The following is a 20796-nucleotide window of genomic DNA, read 5'->3' on the forward strand; positions in this document are numbered from 1 at the left end:
CTCTCTGAATACTGTAGCTTCAGTGCCAAGTTATTGCTGCATTATGTGGCAAACGGCAATTTCACTCAGAAGCCACAGTATGGGAGGTGTAGGAAAAAATGCCAAAGTGAAAAATGCCACACTGGTACAGTAGGGTGAGCTCTTCTGAGTTTGGGGCTTAGGTGCATGGCTGAAGTACAGCAGAGGGAGTTCTGCCCATAACTGTACCCATGAATGCATGACGATTGCACTTAGTGCCAAAAATGGGAAATGTGCCATTCCCCAGTGTCACAAGAACATAGGAGCAGGAGTAGGCCATTCAGCCACTTGTTCCTCCATTCAATTAGATTGTGACTGATCTTAAACTTAAAATCAATCTATCCATCATGGTTCCATAGCCTTTGACACCTTAGCCCAACATATTTATCAATCGCGGTTTTGAAATTTTCAAGTGACCTCCAGCCTCAACAGATTTGAGAGGAGAGAGTTCCAGATTTCTCCTACCCTTTGTGTGAAGAAGTGCTTCCTGACAACACCTCCTGAGCTGTCTGAAACGAAATGTTAGCTCAGCTTCTCTCTCCACAGATGCTGTCTGATAACAAAGCTGAATGTCAACCACAATATGTATAAAAATACCTTTCATAACAATTTACACTTAGTTTTAGTGGCAGCTGAAAGAGGAGTGTTAATCAGATTTGTAGCAAAAGGATTAAATATCAAGGGATGTAAGAATTTTGTGCTTCAACTCCAAACGTACACTTTGCAAAGAGACAGCTGGATAGTTGGATATCTCTGACGCTATTTGTATACAATTCTCAAGACGCAGTTAGCTCACTTTTTTAAATGCTACCCAATAATAACGCAAGATCAGTGGTGCCAAGATGATTACCATCCAAGGATAAATTGTTTTATTGCATCTGGTTTTTAAATCCAATGGAGAATTTTTATTTTTACACTGAGAGGCATGATCTGGAATCTGCTGCCTGAAAGGGTGGTTGAGCAGATTCAGCAGTAACTTTCAGAAGGCAATTCGGCATCTACTTAAAAAGAAAAAAAATTGCAGGTCATGGAGCAAGAATAGGGGATTGGGACTAATCAGAGTAATCAAAGCAGTCACAGGTACAATGGATCAAATGGCCTGCTGCAGTGCTATATGATTCCATGAAGGGAACTCATGTTGCACACTATACTGACCAGTTAGCATTGCTCACCATCCTAAAGTCTGGAATGTGTTGCATTTCTGATTTATAATGACTAACAGAACTATAGTGTACAATAGTGCCAAAATAAAGGACATATAGGCCCTATTACAGTATCCTTTCACACAGCAATTATCACGCATCCTGCCACAGGATAGTACAAAAATTCTTTTCATGTAATCAGATCCATTATATTGAGAAGAGATTTTTGCTTTGTATTAAACGTATCGTAAAGCTTCAGAAAAAAAGCTGCCTACACACAGGAAAGCAACATCATTTCAAAGATCTTTAGAAGAGTTTAGGAGACATTAATAGAGATAATGGATATGAATTTGAAAGAAAATTTTTTTATGGGATATGATGAGTTTCAACACAATAGTTTGTCTAATACAGATTTATAATGTAGGATTGATGCTGAATGCTAGATTTAAAAAAAAACAATTTTCTCAAAGTTACATTCCAATGCTTTTGAGCCCAGATACGGGCACATATAATTTCTAAACATGACCCTTTACAAAGAGGGAGACAGACGGAGGGCGGAACTCAAGAATCGCAGGACTCAGCCAGGTTTTGGTTTAAAATCACTGAGTTAAGGATGTATCAAGGTGTTCATTGTGAGAAGTGATAATCCATCTGCCCTTGACATCAACGCAGCATTTGACCGAGTACAGCATCAAGGAGCCCGAGCAAAACTGGAGTAAATGGGAATCGGAAGAAACTCTCCACTGGTTGGAGTCGTACCTAGTGCAAAGGAAGATGGTTGTGGTTGTTGGAGGTCAATCACCTCAGCTCCAGGACATCACTGCAGGAGCTCCTCAGGGTAGTGTCCTAGGCCCAACCATCTTCAGCTGCTTTATCAATGACCTTCTTTCAATCATAAGGTCAGAAGTGGGGATGGTTCACTGATGATTGAACAATAGTCAGCACCATTCGTGACTCCTCAGATACTGAAGCAGTCTGTGTAGAAATGCAGCAAGACCTGGACAATATCCAGGCTTGGGCTGATAAGTGACAAGTAATATTCACGCCACACAAGTGCCAGGCAATGCCCATCTCCAACAACAGAGAATCTAACCATCTCCCCTTGACATTCAATGGCATTACCATCGCTGAATCGCAGATCTGTCCATGACAATATTGGTGGGAGTGACCACCACACAGTCCTTGTGGAGACAAAGTCCCACCTTCACATTGAATATACCCTCCTTCATGTGTGTGGCACTACCACTGTGCTAAATGGGATAGATTTCGAACAGACCTAACAATGCAAAACTGGGCATCTATGAGGCGCTGTGGGCCATCAGCAGCAGCAGAATTGTATTCAACCACAATCTGTAACCTCATGGCCCGGCATATCCCCCACTCTACCATTACCATCAAGCCAGGAGACCAACCCTGGTTCAATTAAGAGTGCAGGAGGGCATGCCAGGAGCAGCAGCAGGCATACCTCAAGATGAGGGGTCAACCCGGTGAAACGACAACACAGGACTATCTGCATGCCAAACTGCATGCGTAGACAGAGCTAAGCGATCCCATGACCAACGGATCAGAACTAAGCTCTGCAGTCCTGCCACATACAGCCATGCATGGTGGTGGACAATTAAACAACTAACTGGAGGTGGTGACTCCATAAATATCCCCATCCTCAATGATGGGGGAAGCCCAGCACATTAGTGCGAAAGATAAGACTGAAGCACTTGCAACAATCTTCAGCCAGAAATGCCAAGTTGATGATCCATCTCAGCCTCCTCCTGAAGTCCCCAGCATCACAGATGCCAGACTTCAGACAATTCAATTCACTCCGCGTGATATCAAGAAATGACTGAAGGCACTGGATATTGCAAAGGCTATGGGCCCTACAATATTCCGGCAATTGTACTGAAGACCTGTGCTCCAGAACTTCCTGCGCCCCAAGCCAAGTTGTTCCAGTACAGCTACAACACTGGCATCTATCCTGCAATGTGGAAAATTGCCCAGGTATGTCCTGTACACAAAAAGCAGGACAAGTCCAACCTGGCGCATTACCGCCCCATTAGCCTACTCTCAATCATCAGTAAAGTGATGGAAGGTGTCATCAACAGTGTCATCAAGCGGCACTTGCTTAGCAATAACCTGCTCAGTGATGCTCAGTTTGGGTTCCGCCAGGGCCACTCAGCTCCTGACCTCATTACAGCCTTGGTTCAAACATGGACAAAAGAGTTGAACTCAAGAGGTGAGGTGAGAGTGACTGCCCTTGACATCAAGGCAGCATTTGATCGAGTATGGCAACAAGGAGCCCTAGAAACACTGAGGTCAATGGGAATCAGGAGGGAAACCCTCCGCTGGCTGGAGTCGTACCTAGCACAAAGGAAGATGGTTGTGGTTGTTGGAGGTCAATCATCTCAGCTCCAGCACATCACTGCAGGAGTTCCTCAGGGTAGTGTCCTAGGCCCAACCATCTTCAGCTGCTTCATCAATGACCTTCCTTCAATCATAAGGTCAGAAGTGGGATGTTCGCTGACAATTGCACAATGTTCAGCACCATTCGTGACTCCTCAGATACTGAAGCAGTCCGTGTAGAAATGCAGTAAGACTTGGACAGTATTCAGGCTTGGGCTGATAAGTGGCAAGTAACATTCGCGCCACACAAGTGCCAGGCAATGGCCATCTTCAACGAGAGAGAATCTAACCATCTCCCCATGACATTCAATTTTATTACCGTCACTGAATCCCCCACTATTAACATCCTAGGGGCTACCATTGACCAGAAACTGAACTGGACTCGCCATCTCAATACCGTGTCTCCAACAGCAGGTCAGAGGCTAGGAATCCAGCGGCGAGTAATTCACCTCCTGACTCCCCAAAGTCTGTCCAACACCTACAAGGCACAAGTCAGGCGTGTGATGGAATACTCTCCACTGACCTGGATGGGTGCAGCTCCAACAACACTCAAGATGCTCGACACCATCCAGGACAAAGCAGTCTGCTTGACTGGCACACTATTTACTCCCTCTACCACTGACTGACACACAGTGGCAGCAGTGTATACCATCTACAAGATGCACTGCAACAACTCACCAAGACTCCTTCGACAGCACCCTCCAAACCCGCGACCTCTACCATCTAGAAGGACAAAGGCAGCAGATGCATGGGATCACCACCTGCAACGTTCCCTCCAAACCACACACCAGCCTAACTTGAAACTATATCACCGTTCCTTCACTGTCACTGGATCAAAATCCTGGACTCCCTTCCTAACAGCACTGTGGGTGTACCTACCCGACATGTACTGCAGCAGCTCACCACCACCTTCTCAAGGGCAATTTGGGATGGGCAATAAATGCAGGCTGAGCCACCGATGTCCACATCCCATGAACGAAATAAAAAAACATGTATGGCACAGGATGAGGCAATTTATCCACTGCAACCATTTCTTCTTAGACAGGGCGGCACAGTGGCTAGCACCGCAGCCTCACAGCTCCAGCGACCCGGGTTCAATTCTGGGTACTGCCTCTGCAGAGTTTGCAAGTTCTCCCTGTGTCTGCGTGGGTTTCCTCCGGGTGCTCCGGTTTCCTCCCACATGCCTAAAGACTTGCAGGTTGATAGGTAAATTGGCCATTATAAATTGCCCCTAGTATAGGTAGGTGGTAGGGAAATATAGGGACAGGTGGGGATGTGGTAGGAATATGGGATTAGTGTAGGATTAGTATAAATGGGTGGTTGATGGTCGGCACAGACTCGGTGGGCCGAAGGGCCTGTTTCAGTGCTGTATCTCTAAATAAAAAAAAGATGGTATAAGTTCTTCCATTAAAGTGAACCAGTTAAATATTTTACCATTAAAAACGATGTGGCAAAAGGGCAGGGAAACAAGATTACATGGTTAACATCGGTTGAAGATCTAGCACCAGTACAGATGTAATGGCTTCACTTTATGCTGTATGTGAATTTGAAGCGAGACCAAATCTACCCCATAAAAACTCACACCAAGCAACAAGGATACACATACGTCAGTAGCTGTAAAGCTCGAGACATCCAGTTGTTGTGAAAAACACCGTCAATGAAAGTCTTTGTACCTGATGCATACTGTACAGAGATCGTCCTTTATAACATTCAACAATGCTCAAGGATTCAGTCGAACATACTGCTGCTTAAAGATTAGAATCTTAGAACGTTTAAGGCAAAGAAAGAGGCCACTTGGCCCATCATGTCTGTGCCGGCTGAGAAATTATCCACCTATTCTAATCCCACCTTCTAGCATTTGGTCTGTAGCCCTGCAGCTTACGGCACTTGAGGTGCATATCCAGACCCCTTTTGAATGAGTTGAGGGTCTCTGCCTCAACTACCCTTTCAGGCAGAGAGTTCCAGATCCCCACTACCCTCTGGGTGAAAACGTTTTCCCTCATCTCCCCTTTACTCTTTCTACCAATCATTTCTAATCTATACCCCTCGTCACTGATCTCTCTGCTAAGGTGAATAGAACCTTCATCACTCTATCCAAGCCCCTCAAAATTTTGTACATTTCAATCAGATCTCCCCTCAGCCTTCGCTGTGCCAAGGAGAACAAACCCAGCCTATCCAATCTTTCCTCATAGCTGCATTTTTCCAGTCCTAGCAACATCCTCGTAAATCTAATTGTGGCATTAGGGCAGGTTAACTGAGGAACAGTCTAGACAGAACTTCAGGAAACTCTGTACTGGAAAGTTCAGAAGCAAAACCGAAAACTTTGGAGCACACTTAAGGGAATTTTGGAGAAGTTGTCAGGGAACAGAACATCTTATTACTTCAGCCTGAGCAAATGGAATTTCAAAACAGTCATTTGCAGAACAAGTCTCCCACTGTGAGTGCAACAATGCAAGTTTCCATTACCTTGTCTCTGCAATGTTGGTAGCAATTACAATCTTGCGAACTCCTGGTGGAGGCTTCTTGAAAACCTGAGAATATAACCATTCTAAATTATACCGAGTCTCCTGCATTTCCAACAGTCAAACCATTACCCGTTGACAGCATATAATTTAAACGTAAAGTGAAGTAATCCGAAATAGGATTCACTGTTTCTGATGGGTCAATCATTTCTTCTACTAATGCTGGAAGCTCAAAGAGATGTACATTATTAGCTCGAAAATGACAGATATTGTCTTCAACTGCAGACGTTTGAGAAATGTAACAAAAGTGAGTTCAGCTGGCCAAATATATTTGTTTGGTGACTGATAAATATGCCTTTTATTCATGTTAAGACCGCGTATAACTTTCCTTCTTATTCAGAGCAGTATTTTGAATTTATACAGAAGAGGTTTCTAACAAAGGCTGGAATTTTACCTGGACACGAAACAAGTTCGGAAGCAGAGTGGTGGCCGTACAATGGGAGCCGACTGCATTTGGCTGGAAGTCCGACGTCTTTACGTCACTTCCGGATTTTACCCACTGCACCAATCATGGAGGGTGGACTTTGCGCATCGATGCAACGAGATACCAATTAAGGTATTTGAAAAGCCAATTAATTGCAATTTTAGGCACATTTTGCATTTTACTGATGGTGCACAGGGACCATGTGACTTCAGAACCTCACCTGGTTAAACGAGGCAGCAAGGGAGCCAGGACTCAGTGCTGGCTCTCTCAGGCAGCCATTGGGAGAAACAGCATGTGGAACCAGGAAGGGTGCTGCACAGAGGGCAGTGACAAACGACAGCAGCAGAGGGGAAAAGGTGTCAGTACTCAGGTGGGCGTGTTGCCAGGGTCATACAGGGGCAGTGGCACTTGGTCCAAAGAAACGACTCAGGGAAAGGTTCTGCTGGGGAGGGGGGCATGGAATCCGGATAGATGGCCTAGGAGTAAGAGAGGCCACCTTCCATGTACCTCACCCACCCAGGCTTCAGGGCCCCTGTTGAGGAGGAGGGACAGCTCAGAGTGAGGAAGATCCAAGCACTGGCAGGGGCACATCAGGAACCTCAGGACCATCAAGGAGGGCCAGGCTAAGGATAGGGAAGCCAGAAAAGGGCACAGAGGGGCATGCCAACAGCCTCCTGCGTGCAGAAGAGGCTATCCCCAGGAGGAAGTGCACTGCCTGAGGTTGACCCATCTCCAGAAGCAGTGTCAGTAAAGACTGTGGTTTCCAAGGAGGCAGTCGCTGATGTTTGTGTCATGCTACAGGACCAGCTGAGACCCAAGCGGGTTGGTGGACACCCAATACCTGTGGCCCTGAAAATCACCATGGCTTTCCACTTCTACGTCTCCAGCTCTTTCCAGGGATCCTCGTGTGGGAACTTCCAGTCTGCAGCCCATCCACGTATCAAGGCGGTGATTGATGCCACGTCCAAGAGGACCAGCAACTGCATATGCTACTATACTGATCCTGACAATCAGGCACAGAGGTCCATTGGGCCCGGGGCATTGCTGAATTCCCCATGTGCATCGAGTGCACACACGTGGCCATGAAGACTCCCACGGACCAGCTAGAAGCCTTCAAAAAGAGCTTCCATTCCATCAATGTCCAACTGGTGTGCAACAACTGAAAGTGGATCCTTCAGATGTGTGCATAGTTCCTGTGAAGCAGCCACAATGGTTACATACTTCGGCAGTCCCAGGTGCCACAGCTTTTCCTCTTCCCCATGCACCTTCAGGGATGGATACTTAGAGACAAGGGCTACCCACTAAAGACATGGCTACCCAAACCCACGTACAGATGCAGAGCAGAGGCACATCACCTGCCACGGACAACCCAAGCAATCACTGAGCAGGCCATTGGGCTTCTCAAGATGTGATTCAGATGCCTAGATCGACCCGGTGTGGCCCTTCAGTATGACCCAGCAAGGGTCTTGTGTATCATGGTGGTCTGCTGTGCTCTGCCCAATCTGGCACTGCAGAGGGTGGAGACACTGAACAATGAGATTAGCGCTGACCATGATGCCTCCTCTGATGAAGATGTGCAGGAGCCAGCTAACCATGTGATGCTGGATAAGGGTCCCCTTGGACCACAGGCAAGGCGCGATGTGATTCGCACAAGGGAGACTTGGGGCACTTTAATACATAGCCATTTCCTGTGAACACTATGCCCTTTCAGAACCATTCCAATAAAGCCTTCCCTTTAATTAGCCCTGCTGTCGCCTCCTTCATTTTGCTCTCCATCACCCTGTGCCCAGGTGCACAATGCACAGTAGCAAGGCTGAGATGCTGACCGAATGTAGCTTATTCCATCGTTTCCAGCCCATTGAGGGAGCAAGGCTATAGATGAGATCTCACAGGGTCACAAGAATTGGAATAAGAAGCAACAACAGTGAATGAAAGATTTGAGAAATGAGACTTTACATCTACATAAACTAAACACTCGTGAACCCCAGGTGCAGCTCGGTGCTTTTAACTCTCTTACGAGTGCTCCTACTTGGCGCCACCCCCAGCCCCTCCCCTCGCAGCTGAAATGGAGGCAGGCTGCTGATCGTGCTGCCTCATGGCTTGCGACGACCGTGGCAGCTGTCCTCTGGCTACCTAAGGCCTGGAAGCCCCCGGCACGCCAAGTGGCTCCAGCACAAGTGCAGGACCCTCCTCTGTCGTTGTAGCTACTTGAGGCGCTAGAATCAACGGCAGAGGGACTGAGGAGACGCTGTCCACAACAGGAGCACCCTGAAAGGAGCCCTCAGAAACAGATGTCAGTTGCTCCTCCTCCCTTGCAAGGCACACTTGTACCTCCCTGCTGACCTCAAAAGGATGAGGACCTAGTGGAGACTCCAGGCACCTCACTCCACCCTTGCCTTACTACTGCTGCGTAAAGCCCATGGACAAGGCGATGACATGCAGGTCTGCATGCATCTTCAGCATCCACTGAGCAGTCTGCTGGATCACACTCTCCATGAGGGTCAGCAATCTCTCCCTGGAGGAAGCCATGCGCACACATGCCAGAGATATGGCAGCAGTCATGGCCTGGATGGGCTCCTCCATCGTCCTTGCACGGGTGCGCGTGGCCTCTGGAAGCTCTGCAAGATGTTCCCTTATCTCTCGTTGTAGCTGCAGGCGGTGCCGTGTTGCCGATGACTCAAGAGGCAAATGAGCAACCTGGGGCTCAGCATCGGCCTGGCCTCCCACAGTCCTCCGACTGTTAACGGCCTTGGCTGTCACAGCCTCTGTCAGATGCTCGGGTTCGTCTGTGAGGTGCTCACCAGGTTGTGATCCTGAATCTAATTGCAAACGTATACCCATCGACATGAGAGTATCTATGCTGGCGGAAGGTTTGGAGGAATGATGTGTGAGACGCTGCAACCTCTAAGGATCCCTCCTCCTCATTAGTGCCAGCTGACCTCTGGTCTCTCGAGCTCTGCGTTCTTCAGCATGACCCTGACCTGCATGAGAACAGAAACATCGAGGGGTTAAGGGCTTCCCATTTTCTCATCCCAATTATGCCTGACGTGGAGCTCCATGTGTCCCAGCGGAGGACACGTGAGCACTACGCCTTGTGTGTGCCAGATGCACCATTGTGCCCCTGCACTCGTTCACTCACCGTCTTGGGTGGGTACTCCTGTCTCGCCATCAGTAATCACGCGGCCACCCTCGTGCTCTGCCATTTCCAAGCACCCCTCCTCCTTTGGGGTGCAGGGGGGGGTGGGGTGTGGAGTGGGTGGGGGGGGGGGGGGGGGAAGGGGTCATGATGTGAAGGAACGGCTGTTGTGTGCTGTCTTCTCCTGCAGTCAGGAGACTGTTAGTTTTCCCACGGAGACAAGCACAACACCTCTGCCAGTGGCAGCCCAGCGTCCCATGATGGGGGCACACGAGTGCCTCCTGCATACAGCCACTCTCAAGGGACCTTTTGGGGGTCAGCAAGGACAGACAGGCATCTCTCACCAAGATGCAGCCATGGCCTCTGACAGAATACTCTGCTTCCTGACCCCCTTGCCACTGACTGGGTGTACACTTCCTCTCTACCAAGTGCACCCCCACAGAGAAGAGGTATGGAGTACTCACCTTAGCGGACCGAAGGACGTTATTGATGCCCTTTGCAGCACAGTATCCAGTTTCAGGTGGTGACCCCATGGCTTGTGACCTCCTCTGCAATCTCCGTCCATGCTTGCTTGGTCAGGTGGGCTGCTCTCCTCTTCCCGTCTCTTGGGAAGAGGACCTCCCGCCTTGCCCTTACAGCCTGGAGGGAGGCACCGCTGAACTATGGGGTCTTCCTTTTGCCATTCTTGTTGCAGGTTTCCGGCCAACTTCTTGGTTGCAAGCACCAGTCAAGCAGCACAAGGCTGTTTGGAGGCAGCAGGCAAGTACCTGACTGTCTGCCTTGGGCCTTCAATTGGATGGCCCCCTCGTGTTCCGTGAGTTAATGAGCTGGCCGCCACAAGATCACATGCGGCCGGTTGCTGAACGCCTCAGCAGAAACTGCACCTGCTTCCAGTGACACAGCCAGGACCTGCGATCTTTCTACTAAATCCAGCCCAAAGAACCTAGGGCACATGCCTGGTTATCTACAGATCAGTGTGAGCTCTGTGCCACTTGCAAGAAAAAGGAGCAGAGATACATTTCTCAGGGAGATTTAGAGGACTAACAGGCAACCTGAAACTTTAAATCAATAATTCTGTTTATTCCAATAATCCTTTTTTCATTTTTACATTCTATGGACAAATGCCCTGTTGATCTGCATGTTAGACATGAGACACAAAGCATTTCGTCTCATTATTTCCCTGCATGTTAACAGGAAGGTGCCAAGACAGATCATTCATCATCCAATATTAAAGGGAGCTCTGAGACAATCTTCGCTGTCACTTCTAGTTTTCTATGCTTCAAATTAAAAAAGGTGCATTCTATAAGGAGAGCAAGCAGCCTGGTCCCAATATTGTTCAGGAATGGAATGTACAGTTTTTTACAGTGGAGCAAACACTGGCATTTAACATAATATGGAAACAATTTGCTTTTATTCAAACAGCCATTAACAGCTGGAGATCTGCATTTATGAGCATGTTTCAGGGCCACTTTAAGCAATGTCCCCCTGCAACGAGTAACAAACTTGCTTTGAAAGACCACTTTTCTCAGTGTGAAATGTTGTTTTACCATGTCAAGTTCCACAGTATAGGACACAGATCACTGCACAGCTACAAACTACAACACAGCACCACCCGTTTATCCAGTGGAGAACTCCTTTGAAACAGAAGTTAAGTACAAAGGAAATTCCACATGACCATACTGCAAACAAGTTTTAAGATGAATATACTTGGCGAAAAAAGCCAGACAAATTTACTCAAAACTTACAGCACAGGAAGGGAGCATTCTGCTTTTCATACCGCTGCCGGATCTTTGAAAGAGCTATCTAATTAATCCCACTCCCTTGTTTTCCCCATAGAAGAAGAGAGAAGATTAAGATAGAGGTGGTCAAGATCATGAACTGTTGATAGTTTTTCTTTATTTACTCTGTTTCTAGTAGCAGAAGGGTCAGTAGCCAGAAAACAGATTTAAGGTGACTGGCAAAAGAACCAGAGGCAACATGAGGGAACTTTTTTGTTAATTATACACACAGCGAGTTGCGAGATGATCTGGAAGGCGTTGCCTAAAAGGAATGGTGAAAGCAGATTCAATAGCTTTCAAAACGGAAATGGATACATGCTTGAAGTGGTCAAAACTGCAGGGCTGTGGCAAAGATCAGGTGGGACTGTTTGGATAGTTCTTTCATAAAGCCAACAATGGTACGATCAGCCAGACAGCAGGCTGAGGAATTATGTTTGCTCCAGCTTACATTGAATAGAGAACAGCAACAAAATGCTGGCTTTGATCAGGAAACCAGTCACAGATGGGCAAAAAAAGCAATTTATTACTAAGATGAATGGGATTTTTTAAAACCATTAAACAGTTGCTTAACTGGTGAGAAAAGCAGATATTATATGGGTCCTTTACTGTACTCTACCATACCTCTGTCTGATTCACCGAAGGCATAAGAGAGTGAAGAGGAATGATCACAAACCGATCTGGAAATGGAATAAAATATTACTGAATTAAAAAGCAATTCTCCCCAACAACAGGCATCTGTTCAAAACATACACATAAAGCTATAACACTGTGGCACTAAGACCCCTGAATGGGAGCACCAACATTTATATAGCTGACCAATGTGAAAAGGGAGCTTCTACGAGGAACTCCAACACCACCATGAACTTTCTAGAAGTTTAGGATGACATGGATTATAGGTGCATAGGAGCAAGAGGAGGCCATTCAGCCTCTCAAGTCTGTTCCGTCATTCAATGAGATCATGGCTGATCTGCATCCCAACTCCATCCATATCCCTTAATACCATGTTGTTAAATGTGTTTTACATGATAAAACCATTCTGTGTCCATGAGGAAATGCATTTCACAAACTAAGTTTACCAAACTTCGACTCAGATTTTGATCTTCAGAGTCAGGCCAGTCTTTAAATGAATACAATATAAACTGAACATGCGTTATAACTCTGTCAAAATAATGGAAGAGAAAGACGTGCTCTTTTTAAGGTTACAAAACTGACAGAATTCATGGAAACAGGATGAATTCTGTGTAATTACATTTCATCCAACCCTCTGGAGGTAGGCTTTATTCTGTAAAGGCACTGGATGATCTGCTTTAGTCATAAGAGCTGGTTAGATTTATAACACCAATCACACACAGTGAAGCATGGTTTTGGGCTGAAACATCAATCACTTTTACTGTTCTTATTCCCAAAACAGCCATTTTTTCCAAGTTGTGTTTTCATTAAGGTGGGGGACTCTGGGGAATAGGAAACAAAGAGACCAGGAGGGGAAGGGAAAGTGGAAAGCGCGGGAGCGAGAAAGGAACAGAAAGAAAGCAAGGAAAGAGAAAGAAAGAGAAAAAAAGACTTGCACTTTACAGCACTGGCTCAAGTTGTCCCAAAGCACTTTACAGCCAATGATGTATTTTGAAGTGCAGACACTGAGATATCACATTTGTTGTTACGTGAATGTTTCGAGTAAGGGACAGTATTTCATAGCAAAGAGCCGACTGCTCTAGGACTGACTCCTGTCTGAAATAGCCCTGAAGAAGTGACGTACATGGTGAGGCGTGCAGAGTGCTTTCATCTGCATTTCAGTCACATTCTGCTGTATTCATTGACAGCGCTGGACAACACAAAGCCAAAGTTATACTCCAACCAAGTGTCCAACTGCAATATCAACTGTCTGCAATGGCAGACTCTCCTCACAGTCCACAATAACTCGTTTCTGTTTGAAACCCAGGAGAGACTACAGAACTTCTACAGATAGATGCTCCAACACACATCATCTGGTTCTGCCAACATCGAAAACAGCTCATGCAAGATTTGAGAGATCCAATGAACCCTCCCTCCTTCCACAGGGATGTATTGAAACACTGCACTGGTGTGAAGTCAAAATAATGTGAACCAACTCCTGAGAAGGGGGTCTCATTAAAGGCCTGCTACCTGACACAAACCCAACGGGACCCAACGACGTGTCGGGTCCGGGTCGGGTTGGGTCGCTCTTCCAGGTCCGGCTTTCGGGCTCGGATACACACAGTATTAATTGGACTTGAAAAGTTGTTTAAAAAGATGAAGATTAGAGCCACGAAGTCAGTGATTGCTTGGTCACGAGTTAAACAGAAACCCATGGAGTTGCACCCAGACAGGTTGTGCCACATTGTACCAGTATTGCTTAAAATAAACACAGCAATTGCCCGAAGGCTCAGCAAATATCATTATACATTGCTTAGATTCCTGCTTTACAGGTTGAAATACTTACTGCAAGTTTATCTAGTGAGCAGCTGAGATGCAGAGACCAGGAAGGCCCTGAGTAATTGATTATTATAAAATATACAGTATTTATATAAAAAATATAAAATGATCACTGTCAGGACTCTATAGTCTACACACATACAGTACAGTACTCGGTTCCGATGTGGTTCTGTCAGGTTCGGGTCAGGTTTTTTTCCTGACCTGCGCATGCCTTTAGATCTCATACCGTTCATACAGGGCGGCACAGTGGCGCAGTGGTTAGCACCGCAGCCTCACAGCTCCAGGGACCCGGGTTTAATTCTGGGTACTGCCTGTGTGGATATTGCAAGTTCTCCCTGTGACCGCGTGGGTTTTCGCCGGGTGCTCCAGTTTCCTCCCAAAGCCAAAGACTTGTAGGTGATAGGTAAATTGGCCATTGTAAATTGCCCCTAGTGTAGGTAGGTGGTAGGGAATATGGGATTACTGTATAAATGGATGGTTGTTGGTCGGCGCAGACTCGGTGGGCCGAAGGGCCTGTTTCAGTGCTGTATCTCTAAATAAAAAATGTTTGGGGCATGAGATGGAGACCTAGCACTTGATTTAAATGCTGTTTTCCTGTATCCAAAATGGCATTTCATTGGCAGAATGTATTTAAGGTATAACCACACCCTAAAAATGATCTCGTCCCCCGCCACCGATATCAGAAAATGATATTGCAATATTGTTACCTGATTTGAACATGGTTTGTGCGGTTAGAAGGTCATTCAAAGTGCTAATATTGTCCCAACCAGGAAGGAAGACTAAAATGGCACCGTCCTGCAAAATACGCGGCAATTCAGATGATAGTATTGTTAGGTTAGTCATCAAATAAAAAAGGTTGCTTGACCAACATATTTTATAGTCTGCATTAGTCTTAGAAATACAGCACTTTTATCATGTTAGATCACTCGTAAAGGAGTACACATCACAAGATAAATAAATCGCTAGAGCATTTCACTCGTATATATTCACATCAGCGGACCATTGAATTGCTGCTGTTGGGAAGCTACACAATAAATACTGAGTGATTACAAGACTACATTCGTAGCCTTTATACCCATGATTTTTACTGAATATATCATTTAGCCATTCTACAGAAATGACAGGTCATTTAGCCCTGGGCCTCCTTCTGTGCAGTAACAATTCTGTGATTTAGATTCAAATTTTGTTAGTTAATGTTACACATTCTGAAATTGGCCACAATTTAAGTTTCTGAGATTATTCAGTCACAGGAAATGGATACTCAAGGCATTGTGAAATTTTAAAAGTCAATGGAAAGATGCAGAAACTGATGAAAATAAAGGTGGATCTCAATAAGAAGCCAACCTCCCACCTTTCTGCCAATGCCATATGGGTACCATCTAGTCACCAGATTTCCTATCCTCAGTTCCACACCCACAACAACACCCAGCACTTTTGGAAGAAAAGGGGAAAAAATTTTGCAGTGAAAGGGGACCAAAATAATTTCGCTTGGATTTTAGCTTCTCCACCATACTTCTCCAACCAAGAATACGAATATGAAACAGAGCAAAATCGCCCAGCTGTCTGTCTCTAATTTCTTGTTAAAAACCACCAGCATTTTCAACCATTTCACTTCATTGATTTATTGTAATTGGTTTTTGAAAGTGCACATGGAGGTTCGTGTATAATCATGGCTACAGAGTTCAAAAGTTCAACCTTTTTAATACGATACTTTAACAGTTTAACCTCTCAATAAAAATGAAAATATTGATGGGTCTTAAAGCTGCTTTGTCACAGTTATATTAATTATTGTCCAAAAATGCAGAGACTGGAGCTAAGGAGTGTTATCCATATATTTAAATAAGTGCAGAAAAGGTCATTTTGGGAAGGTGTGATCACACTGTTGAACTCTGCCCTTTACTCCTCAGCTGTTAACAACTCTCATAATCCTTGGACAAACAGGCAAATAATAAACATAATTAAAATTGGCCTTGGGTGCTAAAACTTAATTAACACCAAGAGTGAAATAATTTCCATCAACACTATTAATATATGTCAGTTTTTAATAAAATTGTAGAAATCTTAAAGCACAGAAGAACTTGATCTATTGTGCACGTCAGATCTCTGAAAGAGTCTTGTTTTCAATTTATTCTTGGGATGTGGGCGTCACTGACGAGGCTGGCATTTGGGGCCTAACCATTATTGCCCTTTTACAACTGAGTGGTCACGAGGCAACTTCAGGGGACAGTTAGGAGTCAACCAAATCGGTGTCGGACTGGAGTCACATATTGGCCCAGATCAGCTAAGGTCGCAGGTTCCCTAAAGGACATCAATAAACCAGTTGGGATTTAACAACAATCCGTCAGCTTCACGCTCAGTTTTATTAATACCAGCAATTTTTTCTTTCCAGACTTTTTTAAAAAACTGAATTCTAATTCTCACTAAGCACTAGAATTATAACTAGGGGATAAATAGAAAGATCAAATCAACTAGCACACAATGGGCATGAAAACTAACCACTGAGGACTAGTTCAGTAAATAGCAGTATAAGTGAGATAGCAATGGTCGGTTGAATCCAAGAAAAATAAATGAAATCCGTTATCTTCATTATGCAGATTCAACAGTTAAACCATCTTGGTAAAAGCAGTGGTGTACCTGATTCTGCTCTGTATCAGTATTATGATCATAGATCAATCCTTTATCCTTTTTAACAGATTTGTCTTGGACCAATATCAAGAGGATTTTTAAAAAAAAAGTGTATCAAATCCATTTATTTGAATCACAATAAGACAGTGAGGGCAGGAAGATGGCAATTATGACACGAAGAATAGATTCTAATCAAAGAACTAGAATGCACCACAGGGAGACAATCTAATACACTCAATCTTTTATTTGCAATCGGATGCCACAGTGATATCAAATAATTGGTGCGAACAGTTCATAATTTAAGTCGAGGTCTTTCTCAAAGACCGAAGTGTACCCTTATTTTTTGACAGCAAGTGAGCATGAATGATTGTATTCAGTGAAGATGAAGGCATAGGGTGTGTGCGCACACGAAGGAGGAAATACACTGCATTTTGCTTTAAATACAGTTGTAAAGGTTAATTCTGTGACACGAACCAATGCGTCAGGCACAATTTGACTGGAACATGTTTTTGAATTGACTGGGAAAATCTTTAGCTCAGTAATTGATGATATACATTTCATGAACCACTTAGCAAAATATTTGCTTTGCAATGCACTTACCCAAGATCGCAGTACTGAATGAGATAAATAATTACCTAGAGGCTACACAGGACTGCAAATATACGAGCATAATAGGGATTCCGAGAAAAAAAAGGGTGAAAGTGTTAGACCTCCAACGGATGCAACCCTCCTAGAATTTCAACACCAACCTCTTGGGAGAGGTTAAACATTAGCAAATCAAACCCAAGATTATGTCAAACACCAGCTGACGTGCACGCTATGAAAAAGCGATGATTCATTGCCAGTATTTAACTAACATGCTGTAACTAAAGCTAGGGGTTTGACTGATCTGAAAACTTGTAAAATTACAGCTGTTAATAGTGGGTCAAATAATATAAAAATTTAATAAAAGCAAAATACTGCGGATGCTGGAGATCTGAAATAAAAACAAGAAATGCTGGAACCACTCAGCAGGTCTGGCAGCATCTGTGGAAAGAGAAGCAGAGTTAACGTTTCGGGTCAGTTCCGATGAAGGGTCACTGACCTGAAACGTTAACTCTGCTTCTCTTTCCACAGATGCTGCCAGACCTGCTGAGTGGTTCCAGCATTTCTTGGTAATATAAAAATTTACGTTAGTTGGGCAGAGCTGGAGAAAGAGAAATAATCATAGTTTTAAGTGAAGTAGTACAGGCTCTTCTACATCCAACCGTGTACCTTCAAACTGTGAATCGATTACAGTTCAAAATGCATTTCATAAATTTAATTTAAAAACTTACCTCCCCATGGAAAACAATGTGTTTTATGAGAGCTACGATGAGATTAAGGTCTATTTTATCATCATCGTGCAGAATTTCCAAGGCTTCGATCGTACTGTCGGAATACCTGTGAGTACAGGAACATTATAGGAAACCAAAAAAGGCCATCAGTGCTCATGAATCATTAAGTGTGCTTCTGAAATTCATTTGCGGCACAGTTTTTTTAAATATATAGATAACTAACCAATTATTTCAATACCCTCACATCATGCACTGAATAATCGATTAAATCATAAACTGGAGCACCAAATGTCTCCCTGCAGGTTTGAGGAACCAGTTGACCAGCATTTCTCTCAAGGAATGTACAGAAATCACAGCCAACTAAATTTTTAGTGTTGTCACCAGAATTTCAGTAAGTCATAATGGTGAATGGGTGGGTGAATTTTGATAGTGTGCCCATTAGAACTGTGGAAAAACATCCAGAATCATACAAGTTTACAGCACAGAAGGAGGCCATTCACCTCATCTCAGCTCTGTTAGAATAATCCAAACTAATCAGCCTGTCCTGTTCTCTCCCCACAGGTCTGTACTTTATCCAATTTTGCTTTTAAAGATGTAATGGTCTTTGTCTCAACCACTTCCTCTGGCAAAGCATTCCTTGTTCCAACAACCCTCTATGTAAAGAAATTTCTCCTAACCGTTCTAATAATTTGCTCAGTGATAATTTTTAATTGATGAACACCCGCCATAACTGACTCTAAACTAGAGGATACAGCCTTCTACACTCCATCAAAATTCATAGTTCTAAAAGCTGAAAATAGAGACATGTTGTCAAAGCTTTTCATCTTTCACTCATCGGGACAATCAACAAGAATACCAATGTAAGGGAAAACAACAACTTTATACTGTGTGTCATACAGTACAAAGTTGTTTTTTTCTTACATTGGTATTCTTGCAGTTTGTCCTGACGAATGCAAGACGAAAAGCTTCGACAACATGTCTCTATTTTCTGCAATACTCAAGTTCTGTACTACCAAACGACTAGTTCTAAAAGCCTCAAATTTGCTCAGCCTTCTGTCCTCCAAAGGAAACAGATCCAATGCACAAAATCTCTGCTAAAAACGTTAGTTTCCTAGCTCTGACATCTTCCTGGTTAACTTATGCTCTTTGCTCTATAATGAGTTCAGCCAAAATGGCACAATACTCCATGGTCAAAAGCAATAATTAATTGAGAGACAGAGCTGTTGAAATCGTTATGGCCATATCTCATCAACAATGCTGTACCGTCATCCAGAGATGCAATAGATTCTTGACAAGACAGCATCAGATAAACCTATATGTTAATCAGTGTAGAAAGTTGTGGGGGGAAGGGATGGAGTGGTATATTTTAAACAATTTCTTATTCGTCGAGGATGTTTCCTCTGTTATTCCTGTTCGTCCCTTTTCGGAAGCTGCCTCAGCTCTCCCAGCCACACACTTCAGTGAGCTACACAAAGGGTTTCAAGCCAGTTGATGCCAGGCACACTTCCAATCCTGGATGCCATTCCTGATGCTCAAACTTAGCTGCAAGGCTCAATACCCAACAGGACTGGGGTGAAGTTTATTTCACTCTAGCAGAGGAAGGCACATTTTGGATGTTACTTCAAAAAGAAGATAAATGAACAAGATGATGGGAATCAGTTTGGTGCACCAGCGTGGATCTCCAGAGAATGGTAAAATGCAGGTGCATAGCCATAGCTTGACACGTGGACAGTTCCTGATCAGAGCCAGGCCATCAGAGAAGCATGACACCCCTAAGTAAAGGGTGAGTCATCCCGTGCCTCTTCTGCTTTCTTCTAGTAGATGGCCCCAGAAAAGATTCAGTACAGTCCTATGTTGTGTGATAGTGGGATGTCCATGGATACAACTTTACTTTGTGGGTGAGGGGAGAAGGAATTGAGGCTGAGGTCCAACCAGGACTACTGCTCAAAAGTCACAAAATTATGCGACAATCCTAGAAACCATGGAAGAGATGGCCGAAAGCACCATCACTCATCACATACACATTAAGGGAGCTCTGGTGCCAGCAAAGTGGCATCCAATATAGAAATTGACAGATTTCTAAGTACCAATGACATAAAGGGATATGGGACAGTGTGGGGAAAAAAGCATTGAAGTGGATAATCAGCCATGATCATATTGAATGGCGGAGCAGGCTTGATGGGTTGAATGGCCTCCTCCTGCTCCTATGTTCCTAATGTGCGCATAGCAGTTTAAATATGACTTTTCTGCAAAAAACCTAAATGCCATTTTGAAGCTGACAGGCAAATGAACTCTCCTTCCTGGTCAAAAATTTCACACTACCCCAGATCAGCTACCAAACTGTGTGAGGCCGCCAGCCCCCATTGCCCATGCAAAGCAAAATGTTATAGTTGCCTTAAGTCAGTTTCACTGTGTTAATGGAATCTCCAGAAAAAAAACTTCCAAGGACAACACATTGAAGCACCTTATTCTAGTTCTAGCACTTTAACTGGAATGAAAATGACTGACGATTTGGTTCTTAATGGTGCCAGGGATGGAACCCTGGTGTGAAATATAAATAATTTGACCAATTGTTACTGCATACCTTCCTTGCAACTCTCTCATATATTCTGGCCACTGCTGTTGGTATTCTTCTTCCACTCGCTCTTTCTCTGGTCGAAACATGCAACCTTGCATGAACCTTCTCCTGGAGGACGGTCTCCGGACTTCTTGGTTTTGCGGGTGATACCTGATTTGAAATGCAATAAAGGTTAAAGAAAAGGACTGGGAGATATTGTCAACTATTAGAGTGTATATTTTAACCCCTTTTCCCCTCTCTCTAGTTTTCACCAAGCTTTGCTATTTTAACACATGGAAAAATCCAATGTCCAAGGTAGTTTGTGTATCTGTCTCAAGAAAATTGTCTCTACTTCAGCTTATCTACACTTAGAGAACAGAACACACTGCACACATTTTATGGTAACAACTGCAAAAGAAAACCCATGCAGATC

At 44.3% G+C, this 20796-nt stretch overlaps 1 protein-coding gene across 2 annotated transcripts in view; it reads right to left on the reverse strand.

Moving 5' to 3' along the window:
* Positions 1 to 20796, reverse strand: part of dhx36 (DEAH (Asp-Glu-Ala-His) box polypeptide 36) — a 100224-nt gene that overhangs the window by 36633 nt on the left and 42795 nt on the right. For both annotated transcript variants that reach the window (XR_010975999.1, XM_068042732.1), the window contains exons 10-14: positions 20391 to 20534; positions 17807 to 17912; positions 14573 to 14660; positions 12039 to 12094; positions 6024 to 6088 (exon numbers count right to left, since the gene is read on the reverse strand). Coding sequence is in view for 1 of the 2 variants with exons in the window: in XM_068042732.1 (XP_067898833.1) it covers positions 6024 to 6088; positions 12039 to 12094; positions 14573 to 14660; positions 17807 to 17912; positions 20391 to 20534 (459 nt within the window). In the remaining variant the exon portion in view is untranslated. The remainder of the gene's footprint in view (positions 1 to 6023; positions 6089 to 12038; positions 12095 to 14572; positions 14661 to 17806; positions 17913 to 20390; positions 20535 to 20796) is intronic.

Source organism: Heterodontus francisci, chromosome 11, assembly GCF_036365525.1.
Source record: "Heterodontus francisci isolate sHetFra1 chromosome 11, sHetFra1.hap1, whole genome shotgun sequence".
Classification (NCBI taxonomy): Eukaryota; Metazoa; Chordata; class Chondrichthyes; order Heterodontiformes; family Heterodontidae; genus Heterodontus; species Heterodontus francisci.